Below are 14,620 nucleotides of genomic sequence, written 5' to 3'. Positions count from 1 at the left end.
TTCTGACAAAATGTCTTCCATTTATTGTTCATCATTCCGAACTTAACATGCTGATAACCAGGGTTGCAATTGTCTTGCAAATAGCCCAAACGTTGCCGCCACTACCACAATCACCACCACCACCACCACCACTACTACTACTACTACTACTACTACTACTACTACTACTACTACTACTACTACTACTACTACTACTACTACTACTACTACTACTACTACTACTACTTCTACTACTACTACTACTACTACTACTACTACTACTACCACAACAACGTACCCGTGGAGATTCGGGGTAGAATAGGTCTTCAGCAACCCATGCTTGCCGTAAAAGGCGGCAATGCTTGTCGTTCGAGGCGACTAACGGGATCGGGTGGTCAGGCTCGCTGACTTGATTGATGCATGACATCGTTTCCAAATTGAGTAGATTACTACTATACTAAGCGGAATAATAACTGTAAAATTTTTCTTGTGTAGCCACAACACATTAGCTTGGAATGTAAGCGAAACCGTGTTGATTAAGGTTAGACAAATGATACTCCTATGTTACAGAAAACCAACCCGACCCGGTGTGATAATAAACCGAGTAAAGAAATGTAAACGTGCACAAACAGATGATGCATGATGTAAATAACCCGATAACAAACCAACAATCTGCGATTGTTTTTGTCCCCAAGACTGTTTGTAAGGCTTGTTTGTACACGAAGAACCGGATCTGATTACTGACGTGCCGCCATCGTCACACCTATGTGATATGACACCAGCTGTAATCTATACCCTTGCCACAATGACGCTCTTCTAGAAGGATACTGTTTCACTGTTGGTTGAAACAGTGCCTATTTCCGCGAAAAAGGCGTGTTTGGGTTCTGTCTTGGGTTATATAAGTAAGTAAATCGCGATAGAATAACAAATCTGCAGACTATTATTAAGGTAAGAGCTGTTTGAGAGAGATATCTTTAATACATGTAATGTTCGACACGTGTGTGTAACATGTGTAATTATGCTTTGTTTTATGCAGACACTTCAACTAATACTGGGATGGACCGAACACATAACTTCCTATACATTGCGGGGCTTTGCTTGGCATTTTCGTGTTCCTTATCATATGTAAGTATATGAATCTACGACAATGCTTTATTATCTACATGTGTGTACTACGCTGATTTTAAAAACCTACACTGTGTTAAGAAATCTTACACGAGTTTCCTTAATCAAGGGCGATGTCAAAACTTGAATATATTAATTCCGAACAAATATATCATTTGCAATAATGTCTCTTAATGATTTTCACCATTCAAGAGAGATAACAGTACTGAAAAGTCGTCACTGATGTGACGTCACACAAGAAATGACGTCATCAGTCATTAAACTGTTACATAGTATTCACGTTTAATTATATCTCACCGTTAAGTGGGGTTTGATTGCGATCGGTCACATTATGTTCAAGCCTGATGGGGAAAAATAATTTGGTATTACTTACATTACGTACTTGGTAATGTACTAACGTAAATATTTCGAACTGTAGGGACAAAATATATATTTATGTGGTCCTGTTAATGTTTGGGCTTATATAACACCAAGGATTTTAGATTTTGTTTTAACTTTATCGACCACTTTTGCATGGAAGATAAGGGATCTATTTGGGGGTGAAGCTTGTTATGGTCTCAGTCTTAATTATAGAAATGATCCAACACTGTGTAAAAGGAATTGTAATTTAAGTCGTCGCATTATTTTGGCATATTCATATGTTGATTAATGACATACTTTGGATGTTCTTTAGGCTGGTGCTACTTCTGTGAATCGGGTAAAAGTAACATTATGAACATCTAGGCAACACATTAGAAAAGGCTGGCTTTGATGATTTTGACGTGACAATCATTAAGAAGCCGCTGTTACATGCTCTGAATAGTGTCTAGCTGCATGTATAGCTCAACATCATGAATATTAACCTTGTGATTCCATTGTTTGTAGTCGGATGATGTGGATGGCGATATCTCCACGACACACAACGACTGCATGACCACCCCATTTCCACGGAAAATATCACACTGCTTTACTCCAGGAGAGGACGAAGCAAAGATAACGGCAGATCATTTTCCAGAGCAAACAGTGTGCTTATCTGAAGAGAACAACTCGTTTTACATTTGTTCTGGAGGAAAGTGGCTGGAATCTGAGTTTGTACAGGAAGGTGCTCCGGGAAGGCACAAGAGGGGATTTTTTAAGAAATTATTCAGAAAAGTTAAAAAGGTAGCACGTTTCCCCCACGACCAGATTAGACGGCGGCTACCCTTCTTCAGGCGTCGTAGACCCTTTAGACCAAGTAAGATATGTTTTGATTTCATATGCACATGTGCAGGTATATTGATATTTAGATATACCTCTAAGTTAGATGCCAATCCTTATAATACCCTATACCTTATTATAAAACCTACTTTATTATAAAACCTTATGAGTGAGTTTGGCCTAACACTGCTACTTAGAAACGAAAGAATATATTCACATATTCATATTGTTAAATACACATTTTAGGTAGTTAGAACCTGTCATTTATCAAATGATTTATAAGATTCGGTGTTCTATTTTTCGCATATGCATGTTGTTTTATCGATATGAATGGTCCTAATAACATCTTGGTTTGCAAATGTGTGATTCAAGTTTTGATGATTCCCTACTCTACATCCTTGTGTCTTCATATAAAAGACGGAATTAGTTATGTACGTCATGTCTATATGAATTCATTAATCAATGAGTATTTATGTTAAATAATACCTTTCAACAATTTATGTTATTTAAAACACCTCTTTAGCCTGTGCTGCTTTACCCTCCAGTCAACAGCCCACCTTCGATAACTTGTCCGCCGATTCCCAGCACTATCATTGCCGAGTCCGGGGCGTCCGATGCCACAGTCAGATGGGGCGGCCCTAAAGTTACCGACAAAGAAAACAGGATCGGATCGTTAGTCATGATTTCTGCTTCACCTGATCTTCATTTTTATTTCTTTTCAGTAATCCATCTTAAGATTTCAAATTCTTTATCTGATACATGCGATAAGTTTATATTTTCATCAAACCGTTGAACAATTATGACATTTACCCTGTTCCGTATTCTGATAGCTTCACCCTTCCTACGTTATTCTCTGTTATTATAATTCTGTTCTATTAATCAAACCCGTTTTCACTCTATCCCCGATCAGCGTGTGACATGGTGACTTTCTTTTGTTAAGTACCCGTTTAACAAGTGGCAAGGGGCCAGGCAGTAGGTTCGGTGCCGGGCGCCATACAGTCAGCTACAAAACGACTGATCATCTTGGCGCTACTGCTTCATGTGCGGTGTCATTCACTGTTAAAGGTGGGCGTGACGAGCTCTATGTGTACAAAGACTTGATTAATTTTGATTAGGTCGACATTCGACATTTCGTTGTTAGTTGCAACATATCATTTTATCAATTTTCTGGTCCATCACTTGATGATTTGGTTTGTTTACATGTCGCAGTCGCATTGCAGAAGTACTGCTGTTTAGTGTCAAACAGCGAATTGTAAGTTGTGTTGAGGTGCCGATATGGCAGGACACGCTTACCCTTTTCACCAACACCTGGAAACATTCATATAATTTTCACAGCTATGTTTCCTTCTACGCCAAATGAAATCTGTTTCGCCAGATAATCGTTAAATATTCACAATAAAACCGACATGTAGTTGAAGTATTTCAGTGTATTCCAATTTTAGCAGTTGTATCACACAATGATTATACAAATGTCCCCAAGAAATATATTCTGCACCCCAGACTTAAACTTATATTAAGCCAAGGTTTATTTCCATACCATCCTTATGTTTTGTTATTACACTTTGGTGTTCAACAGACGCTCTATATATGTTGTATCAGTTCTTTCTGTACCTACCATTTCAGTAATTCGCTGTCCCCAGCTACCCAGTATAGCGAATGGGAATATTCACTGTTCAGGGTCGGTTGGTAGAGTGTATGGCAGCACATGTACCCACAGTTGTAACTCCGGATACTCGCTGACGGGGGCAGGGACTCTCACGTGCCAGAGAAGTGGAGCTTATACTCCAAACCGTCCAACATGCCAAAGTATGTCTTCACAAGAGCTTGTTATATATTAGAGCCCCTCCCTTAAACCATGTCTCCATATGATTTGTAAAGTACCGGGAATCTCTCGAACATGTTACAGTGCATGTACGCTTCTGTATGAGCTTTTAATATACTTCCAACTGGCCAGGTGTAAATGTATGCTTCTATAATAATTTGTGATATAAATGCAGTCACCCCAACTTGTTCATCGGCGTCTCTGTATGACCTTGTAATTTACATCAAAGCGGCCAACACGTCAACTTATGTCTCTACATGATTTTGTATTTTTCAACAGTTCTTCCGCCATGTGACAATATGTCACCGAAAATCTATATCATAGATGCTATATTCATCGTGCTTTACAGTGTCTTATTATAGCAAAAAACATTATAATGCTCTTGTAATGTACATGTGTAACCTTACATGTAGTTCATTCATAATTTGTTAAATATCATGAACGATCAGTATTGATTGACGAGGAAGCATCTGTTGTCCAGAAATCCAGTGTGGTAGGCCTGCTCTGCCAGTTCATGGAACGCATGTCCGCTGTACAGATGGCAACAGCTACCAGAGTGCATGTACACTCTTCTGCCACACGGGGTATTCTCCCAGCAGGGGTGCCAGCGCCATATGTTCGGCCAACAAGAAGTGGAGTCAAAATGCCTGGAAATGTGAAGGTGTGACAAACATAACCATAAACTCGGAATAATATCAACATGATCGGATACTACTTTATTGTGTGGGAGATGTTCATAAAAAAATTGGTTAATACGAAATATAAAAGATATTAAATTTTATATCGACATATTTCTTTTTACATGAGACATTATCAGTTCCGTGTTGAAACAATCAACAAGACTATTCAAAGACAGTTATATGAATATCAGTTGACTTATCTTAGCACTGTCATTTTCATTGTCTGCAATCATTGTCTTCTATCGTTATTCCACCATTATATAGCTCAGAAAACGCTAGACGGGACATGAAATCAAAATCACTCACTTCTAAATGCACAGTATTATAACTTTCAGACACCGTCAAGCCGGTTTTCACAAACTGCCCAACTAAGAAAATCAACACCATTGACGAAAGATTCCACTGGACACCCCTGAAGGCAACTGACAATTCAGGAAAGGTGGTTGTGAAACAGGTTCAAGGTGGACCACCAGGATCTTTGTTGACCGTTGGTGTTCACATCTTGAAGTATGTTGCTTCTGATGATGCAGGCAACATGGCTTCTTGTGTGTTTACAGTGGAGCTCAAACGTAAGTCAGTAAACATAGGACCTGTCTCACTTGTATATTGAGATTTGAAGATAACATGATATCTTTGAGACTGCATTGTCTCCTCAAAAGGTCTCCCGAAAGAGTCGGGCAGTCTAGGTGTCGGTGTTAAGATGCAGGTCGACAGGGTTAGAAGGTTCGATTCCCACCCATGTTACAGAACCCCGTTCATCGTGGTGCCTGCAGTGATATGGCTGGAAGCGCCGTAAAACCATACTCATTAACGTACATATTAAATGAAGACAGGTTCGTCCATGTCAAGAAACGTTATACTATATTTACATCGGTATACGACAGGTAAACACAGATATTTTGTATTGTTCTGTTGCTCAAATATATTTTCGATTTTGAGTTGCGTTGATAAATATACAGATGTACTCACACTGCCGACAATATTCGATTGTTTTGTGCAGAGACTGACTGCCCAAGACCCTCGGTTGGCGACACGGATATGAAGTTCACGTGTAATGGTTTAACAGTTCAGTCTGTTTGCCAGCTGTCGTGTCGCTCCGGTTCCTTTGTTCAAGGCAGTAGCTACATTTCATGTGTTCATCCTGACAATACGTCCTACTGGGAACCTATCGACGGAGACAACCCAAAGTGCTTTAGTGAGTTCAAATTCATGGCTCGCTCTGTGGTCTGAGCATTGGACTTCAATGTATGCTTGATGCTGTAGGATACAGGGGAGATCATGCAATATTAAGTCATCGATACAAGGTTACATAATTCATTACATTTGCATCCTATCAGACAGAACTACTGAGATCGCACTGGGACCCTAATCGTCTGCAGACCAACATCCCAACATCCATCTTCTGGATATAAGAGTGAAACAATTCATATAGTAACATTCAGTTGGTAGCCATAATTGCAGTACGACCATATTACTGGATGTGCATTATTCAGCAGGGTTTGGGATATTTAACGTTTTTGTATCATAGTTATGTTCCGTTTCGTTATCTTGCTGCTATCATTTATATATATCGTTATAAATTGTGCCGAGGAATGTACGCCGTTATCACGAGAGTACCAACCTTTCAGAGAAGAGATGTCCACAACTACCTGCGCCCAAGAACGGAGCACTAGCATGTGACAAGCAGCTAGATGGGACAGTATGCCAACTCCAATGTAATGACGGCTTTGACGTGAAGGAAGGGGAGGGCACAGGGGTAACCTTTGTCTGTGGGCTGAACTCTGACCAGTGGAAACCAAGTAGCGTTGTGCCAGACTGCTCGGGTAAATATTAGACACTTTTTAACAAGCATGTGTTTCCATTTAAGAATTTGCAGACGTTCGTGAAACGAACATGCGTAGGTTTGGTTGTGACAAGGAAAGGATAAAAAACAGGATGAATCTGGGACCATTTGGGGACTCGTGCCCCATCAAAACATAAGATCACAATCGGATTATATTTTAATTATAGATCTGGCGTATCCCGATGAATACCTTCTACCCACCGAACTCTTCTACTTCTGGGGCAATTGTGATGCCCCGGAGACACTGCAGCAGATCAAGCAACAGTTCCTGTTCAATTTGAACTCCCTGGGTATATCACCCTGTGCACAAGAGACATGTTCGGTGGATGACATTGATGTCACCTGTGGCGAGGAATCAGACATAGACGGCTATCTGGACTTTAGGCGGAAGCGACGAGCCGTGGCGAGACCAAAGCAGCTTGTTCATATAAAGATGACTTTCCGGCTGAAGAACACAAACAAGTAAAGGCAGAGTCATGTCAACTCTTTATTACGTTTCTTTTCTCTCCAACCTTAAAGTTCGTCTATGAAGGCAACAAACCTGAGCTCTCCCTTGAATTGGAACCAAAGAAAATGCAACAAACTTGAAATTGGGATTTTATGTGAGATTATATTTTTTTTTATTTGTCCAAGTTGTTTGTAATTTATCACATTGGTTGTGAATCAACATGTATGTTTTCTTTGTAGGACGATGTCACCAGAGGCGGCCAAGCGCTTGCTACAAACTCTTGTCGAGAAATCCAAGAATATGATGTCAACAAACACCGCAATGAGGTAACTATTACGAACGATGCTGTATTGATAGTTTCCGCTGGTGTTTTTATCGAGTGCATGTTGGCAACTATTGCTATAGATGTAATCATTGAAGATGTAATGCACGGCAGTATTTCATGATGTGTCATTTCAAATATATCAAACACCATCATTTAATTTATTGCATCTGTTGATTATTTCTATTTTATATTTCACGTTAAACCATATGAAATATTTAAAAATTGATTTTAATTTACCAGATTCCATCATTTGTGAAAACATTGATCTTTCAGGAAAATGTATATGAAAGCGAATCACATCACTACACCGGCCCCAAGGTTTGTATGCAAGATGATTTAACACATTGTTTGAAAACTACTCAATATGATTTGTAAACTATTTTTACTTATTAAGCATCCATAATATAATCAGTTAGTCGGTATTGTATTCGTGTTATGCCCACACTCAGTCTTCAGTGTTGCTGCAGATGGGCTAGGGCTATAAAAGAGTGAGTGAGTGAGTGAGTATGGTTTTACGCCGTTTTTAGCAATATTCCAGCAATATCACGGCAGGGGACACCAGAAATGGGCTTCACACATTGTACCCATGTCGGGAATCGAACCCGGGTCTTCAGCGTGACGAGCGAACGCTTTAACCACTAGGCTACCCGACCGCCCCTGGCTATCAAAGAGCTATAAGCATATATTGTTATGAGAGATATTCAAATGTCAAATTCAAAGGTCAACCCAGAAATCAGTACGCACCGCTGGGAAATGATCATTCAATCTATGAATAATCAATAAACTATGTAAACTCACATTTTCAGGTTTACAAGGTAAAATAATGGGCCAAATACGTGTCAGACGTAGAATTAATGTTTGTGCGCTTTGGAATGTCTAGAATTATGACACTGTCGAATGTCTTGAAACAAACCGGCCTGTCTGCGTCCTTGACTCCAGAATGGTGTTGGACGCTGGCAGGAATTTGGTGCTCACAAATTGTTGTATCAAACACTTGCCAGGTATATATGACTTAGTCTAACAAACCCTCGAATCGCCCTCTTGTCGCTCATATATACATGTTGGAACAGACAACCGTCTAGAAACTGACCACTTCCGAAACTTGAATGATTAAGCTTGCCATGTTAATGTATACCCGGGCGAAAACTGCTGCTACATTCTGACTATAACCAACTAAACAGCCAACTGACCAACCAATCAATCAATCAATCTTGCGTGCAAAATGGTAAATTAACATGATTTTTATGAACAATGAAAAGCGCAAATAAAATAAATAAATGTTTCAAACATAATCAACTCTCAAACTGTTTTTCAGGCCAAAAATCAACTTTGCTATTCGTCGTATGAGCAAGAGTTTTGGTGTGAAAACGTCGTCAACTAAAAGGTTTGTCTAATGTAATATATTCTGTTTAAATTATTGCCTTAAGAGTTGAATGTGATAAGGTCATGTTATAGACAAATGAATTTTCTGAAACTTTCTGAAACGATTGTTTTCCATTTTATTTGTCAGTTTTGCTCACAAACATGGATTGCCTTCTTTTGAACTTCTCCCATCTCAACCTCCCCCGACTCCGACTCCCATAATACCACAGCTGAAGGCACGTGCAGTAACAGGAAGTATGACCATGGAGTGTACCGGGGGTCATGTCCAAATGGACGCCAAGTCCGGCATCTGTGGTATGTACTTTGTTTCAGGGCTCCTTCATACTGGTACATTCTCATGTCTTTATACCCTGTCTCCTGGTATGTTTAGCTGTTCGATGGGTTCGATCAAGGTTACAGCATTAATTGCCTTAGCTTTAAAATAGCTTTATGGCAGACATGTGGAGGCCTTTCCAAATTTGATAAACAAGTGCAATTTTGTATTTTGACTTGTACTATAAATACTTGTACCATAAATTTTTGTGTTCAGGTTAACGCTTGCCTTGATTTTTCAAGTTAAAAAAGGATAGATTGTTTCCCCAGACTGTTGCTGATGATACAACATGCGATCAACATTAACCTACCTGCATAAAAGGCCCTATCAACAATTTTACAGAAGTAACGTTCGAACAGCAAGTTCACATTTATTCCAAGTCCAATGAAGCAAGTCTGAAAGGACTATATAAATATGCGCATCTGACTCCGTTATCATAACAATGGTTGGACTATCACATTGACAGTAGATGCCCAGCTTTAGCACAAACACACTATCTTTAGCGAGATGATGAAGGGGCTCGATTATCTTATTACTGTCGTCGCCAGGCTTGTGGTTTTGACCCAAGAAAATGTTGAGGGCGTCATGGAAAATGATAAATGCAAAATTCTTTGAAATAGGCCCGTATACAGTCTCGGACCTGATTCCGATGAAATCCATATGTATTTCATTGATTGTTTCTGTCCTTTTCCAAATGGCACGGGTGGCCCAGTCGTCTAAGGCGCCGCGATTCGCTAAGCAGTTTCGTCCCTTGGGCGCGCTAGAAACCTATGGCTCTGGGGTGGAATCCCAGTTCATCCCTATTATGTTTTTTGGTTTGTCAGCACCATACCCATGCTCGTGGGTTTCACCGAAGCGGTAAACGTTTGAGACCTGCATCAATTCGGGCTTTCCTCCCACACTAAGCTGACACGCCGCGATATGACTGAAATACTTTTAAAAGCGGCATTCAAACCCAACTCACTCACTTACTCACTGTCCCTTTCGACACTAATGTGATTGGCAAGAATCAAGAGATATATGTCAGGACCTCACTTTCGAAATGTCACGCTTGCATCCCAAGTACCAAGTTGTCCGACTCCCCATTGTTTTCGGTGCCCCAATCTGTTGACTGACATCGGGAGTGTACCCGGGTATGCTACCAGGAATACAGCCCTTCAGACAATGTGGGTAATGCAGAAGGCTGCAGTGTTTGGGAGTCTTCGCATTCTCCGAAAAGTTCTGGGTGGGTTTGACTAGGCAGCTCTGCCTTAGAGAAGTCCCATTCGCTGTCTGGGCTGCGTGCAGAGGGGGCAAGAGCCCTGAGCTGATGATGAGCCTAACCAGCCTGACTGTGCCAGGATCACCCAAACCCTCTTTGCTGCATTTTTTTATAATAATTCTAAATGTGCGGTCATTATCCTTGGGAAACAAGTGGCGATGTGTTCATAGACTGGTTGGAACATCAGCTCCTGCCCAATCTAAACAATCCCAGTGTCATTGTCATGTATAACGCCAGTTATAATCATAACGTTCCAGAACCAGATACTGTCGCGACAACCATGAGTAGTCTGAAGGCGACAATGCAAGAATATCTGACATCTTGCAATGTCGAATCCAGACCATCTGAAAAAAAGTTCAAGTTGTGGGAACAATTCGCCTAAATAAGAAACCAGTAAGGTACAAGACATATGTCCCACCACACGGTCACGTTGTCTGATGTACGCCAGTCAGACATTGTGAGCTCAAACCTATTGAGCATGTCTTGGCTACCTGTAAAGGGTTCGTGGCAAGACATGACACAACATCCAAACTCCCACATGTCAAAGGGTTGATTAACGCAGGCTTTGCTAGAATCACACCAGAGGTATGGCAAAAGGATGAAGATCACGTTTTGAAATAGGCTGTCAGTTCCTCTAACGTGACGGCATAGATGTCAACAATGTTGCCCCAGTTATCATACCTTTGGGTGATAGTACAGATTTAGGGACATCATCAGCTGAGTCAGGTGCTGGCAGAAGAAATTATCTGCAGAATAAAAAAATACGTCTTGATTAAAAAACCCAACCTCCCAAACCTTCTGTTTCATAGGTTTCAACTATTCCGTCATTTTTTCCAAGCTCGTATCAGTACAATTCTTATTGGTACCTCGTCAACGCATAACAGCAATGTTTTGAGACCATCCCCAACATTTGCACCTGTAAGAATGCACGGAACGGTGTGAGGTCATCACGTCGGGACAGGTGTTAGGTACTTACCCCAGGCCACAGGCCACACATGGATGACAACACACGGATATGTTCTAAGTTTATCATCATTTTACTTGTAAAATTCCCTCCTAAGGCTAATCACAGTGTTAGTTAGGATAGGCTAGGTAAAGTAGATTTGCGTTATTTTGATTTATGATATTTAATATTATAAAGCCCTACGATTCGTATTCATGAATGAAGTCAGAAATACATTTTCTAGCATTTCCGACAGTACTGTAATGATATATTCGAACAAAAGACACTGCTTTCAGCATTTTCGTATGATTATGGCAAGGGTTTTGTTCCTTTAACATGTAGATATGTAACTTGTACTAATCTAAACGCAAAGAATCATGATGTATTCGTCACAAGTGGTAGTCTCTTGGAGACTGCACAGTGTACATTATTACCTGTATGCAGTATGAGATACTTTAACCTGCTATCTACCAGCCTGTTCTGGCATATGTTTTAGGCCTGCTACACCTACTGAATGTATAAATATATAAGTAACTGGTAAGCATCAAGTCGCAGGGGATGACTACGCCGTCGTCGAAACGGGGTAAATGGGAACATAAATTTATAAAGACAGGATTTCTCTATGTTTTGCGGAAAGAAAATATGCCAGCGATAAATTAGATATATGCGAACGAAATCATTAAACCCGACCTTGGCTGGACCATTGAGCAGTTCTTCAAGCAGTTGTAGGGACGTATTGGTTACTACAGAATGAGAAATAATCGTATACAATATCCGTTCAATATAAATTCCAACTGAGTATGTGCCCTCATCTGACTTCCAGTGCCCTGCTCGGTGGGGACGTACGAAGATAAAATGAAGGGGAAATGCGTGCCATGCCCTGTCAACACCTATCAGAACAGTCTGGGCGCGACCTCTTGCCATCTCTGCCCACAGCTACATACAACCGCCTCTACTGGATCTACAACCAAAGAGGACTGTATCGGTGAGTTTACTGATGATGCGATTTGAATTACAAGACATCCACGCGAGGATACAAATATGAAATATCGCCCCGTAACGTAACATGTGTAATGGGGTGGATAATGGCGGATAATGGAATACTACTTTTGAAAGTAACAATGAAAATAACATGATCGATCATTATCATTACAAGAAGATCCAGATTATGTTAATGAAAAAATTGAAACATAGCCTATAGCATTTTCCTTTTTATCTCTTTTAAAACAAATTAAAAATAGCACAAGTCATCAACTTGCGTCAATATTGTCAGAACTTAATACTAAATAGCATACATTGTATTGTGAAGGTATACAGACATCATGTAACGTGTATCTCTAGTTCATTATAAGGGACTCTTAAAGTGAGTATGTTAGTGATGTTTAATGCTGCTGTGGCAGTATTGTCGGGAACACAAGGAAAGAGCTTTTTCAAATTCTGCCTAGGTCATGAACAAATCCTTGTACCACAAGACGACTCCATTGCATGTTGACGAAACATTACGGGCTTGCAGGACCCCCTGTATGATACTTAGTATTTGCATTTCTCATTTATTTCAGAATTGTGTTCCCCGGATACATTTTCCATGACTGGATACCACCCCTGCTACCCCTGCCCCCCGGGAACCTATCAGACGAACTCTGGAGCCATGACATGCAATCCATGTCTCGAGGCCGCGAGTGAAAGGCCAAACTGTGTCCTGAAGCATGACGTTGGCAATAACACCGCTATTCCTGATGATCTTAGAGTGTCCGAGTTCTTGCTGACCTGTGACAATGAATTGTGTCTGTCTTTCTAAGAACTGGAATTGTCAGGTGAAAAGCATGTCATGATCATAATGCCACATTCGCATCATGGAATATGCCAATCAGTCCAATGTATTGTTCTTTATAACTTGGATGTTGTGTAATAAAAGTGACAACAAACATTTAAATAAAGTCCTGTTTGTTATAACGTTGATGGAGATCAGTGCAATAAAGTCCGACAGAATCGACTTAAGGCATTAAGCGTTTGCAAGTATAAAAATAATTAAGTAAGCAGAAGAAGAAGAAGTCCATATCTAATGCGCCAAATTCCATTCACCAATTTAATGCTCATTACGCGACATTATTATTATTATTATCGCGGGGTAAACAGTCACATTAACATTTCATCCTACCGGGTACCCATTCACTGCTGAGTGAGCATAGGTATATTTCGAACAATGTCGTTAACAGTCACATTACCATTTCATCCTACCGGGTACTTATTCACTGCTGAGTGAGCATATGTATATTTCGAACAGTGTCACTTTTGCTGCATGTGGTTCAGTGAAGGGAAAGACGAAAGCCCTAGAAACTCTCAGGAGTCGCCAATCAAACTACAATCCGCGACCGACGTCGTTACCTTTGACCTATGCGTTGTAAACAGGATGATGCGCCGTAAATTATACTAAATCAAAGTGACTAGGATCATGTTCCCAGTTGTCACATTGTGAGGGGGCACGTGTACGTCTGGCCCGTACCGCTCGCTATTCTCTGTGTAGAGTTTAGTCTCTTAGACGGGCCAAAAAGCTGAGTTCGTTGATTCGAATTTCAGACTCGGCTTTACCATGTTTCGCATTGTGTCAGCACCGCAGCTGTATTTGTTGGTTTCCAAATTTTAATTCACCTATCAGATCCCTGTTTGAAAGGTAAAGCAAGTTTAAGATGTGACTTTCTATTCAGCAGTTTATGTGATCACACCCACTGCTTTCGTTGGACGAACTAGTTTGGAAAGTTTAAGGAGTTTCCAAAATAAAGAGCCTTTTTACAACTGCATGCCTCGGATGGGACGATGTTTGTTGAAGTGTTCATAAAATCTAACAGTTGTGAAGGTGGTCGTATCGAAAAATATAATATCATGACACATGTACAGCGTGCACCATCAACAATAGGGAGTGAGTCGGGTTTAATGCCGCTTTTAACAGTATTACAGTTATATCGCGGCGTGTCAACTTAATGTGGGAGGAAAGCCCGAAGTGATGCAGGTCTAAGACGTTTACCACTTCGGTGAAACCCACGAGCACGGATATGGTGCTGACAAACATAGAAACATAATCGGAGCGAACCGGGATTCGAACCCACAATCATAGATTTCTGGCGTGCCTAAGGGACACAACTCTGCAAAGCGAATCGCGGCGCCTTAGACGACTGGGCCACCCGTGCGCCCTGCCATCAACAATAACAATGGATAGAGGCACAACTGAGGAATCGCGAGATCTGCACAGCGCCCAAGACTTCTTGTCCATGGTATTGAATGCAACGTAATTTGATACAACTTCAAGGCAGCACCTTTGATCACC

At 40.6% G+C, this 14,620-nt stretch overlaps 1 protein-coding gene across 1 annotated transcript; it reads left to right on the top strand.

Annotated features, from left to right (window-relative positions):
- Window positions 1-844: 844 nt before the first annotated feature.
- LOC139450372 (sushi, von Willebrand factor type A, EGF and pentraxin domain-containing protein 1-like) lies at window positions 845-13,235 on the top strand. The gene is made up of 17 exons (XM_071232054.1): window positions 845-927; window positions 1,016-1,104; window positions 1,969-2,317; window positions 2,826-2,952; window positions 3,221-3,345; window positions 3,904-4,086; window positions 4,584-4,763; window positions 5,118-5,351; window positions 5,783-5,977; window positions 6,411-6,605; window positions 6,793-7,087; window positions 7,313-7,399; window positions 7,672-7,716; window positions 8,714-8,782; window positions 8,909-9,075; window positions 12,122-12,283; window positions 12,858-13,235. The coding sequence occupies exons 2-17, from the start codon at window positions 1,036-1,038 to the stop codon at window positions 13,094-13,096; spliced, it is 2,721 nt and encodes a 906-aa protein (XP_071088155.1). The 5' UTR covers window positions 845-927; window positions 1,016-1,035; the 3' UTR covers window positions 13,097-13,235.
- The last annotated feature ends 1,385 nt before the right edge of the window (window positions 13,236-14,620 follow it).

This window comes from Haliotis cracherodii, unplaced genomic scaffold (genome assembly GCF_022045235.1).
Source record: "Haliotis cracherodii isolate W230 unplaced genomic scaffold, xgHalCrac1.p SCAF_8, whole genome shotgun sequence".
Taxonomy (NCBI): Eukaryota; Metazoa; Mollusca; class Gastropoda; order Lepetellida; family Haliotidae; genus Haliotis; species Haliotis cracherodii.
This window is presented reverse-complemented; position numbering and strand designations above follow the sequence as displayed.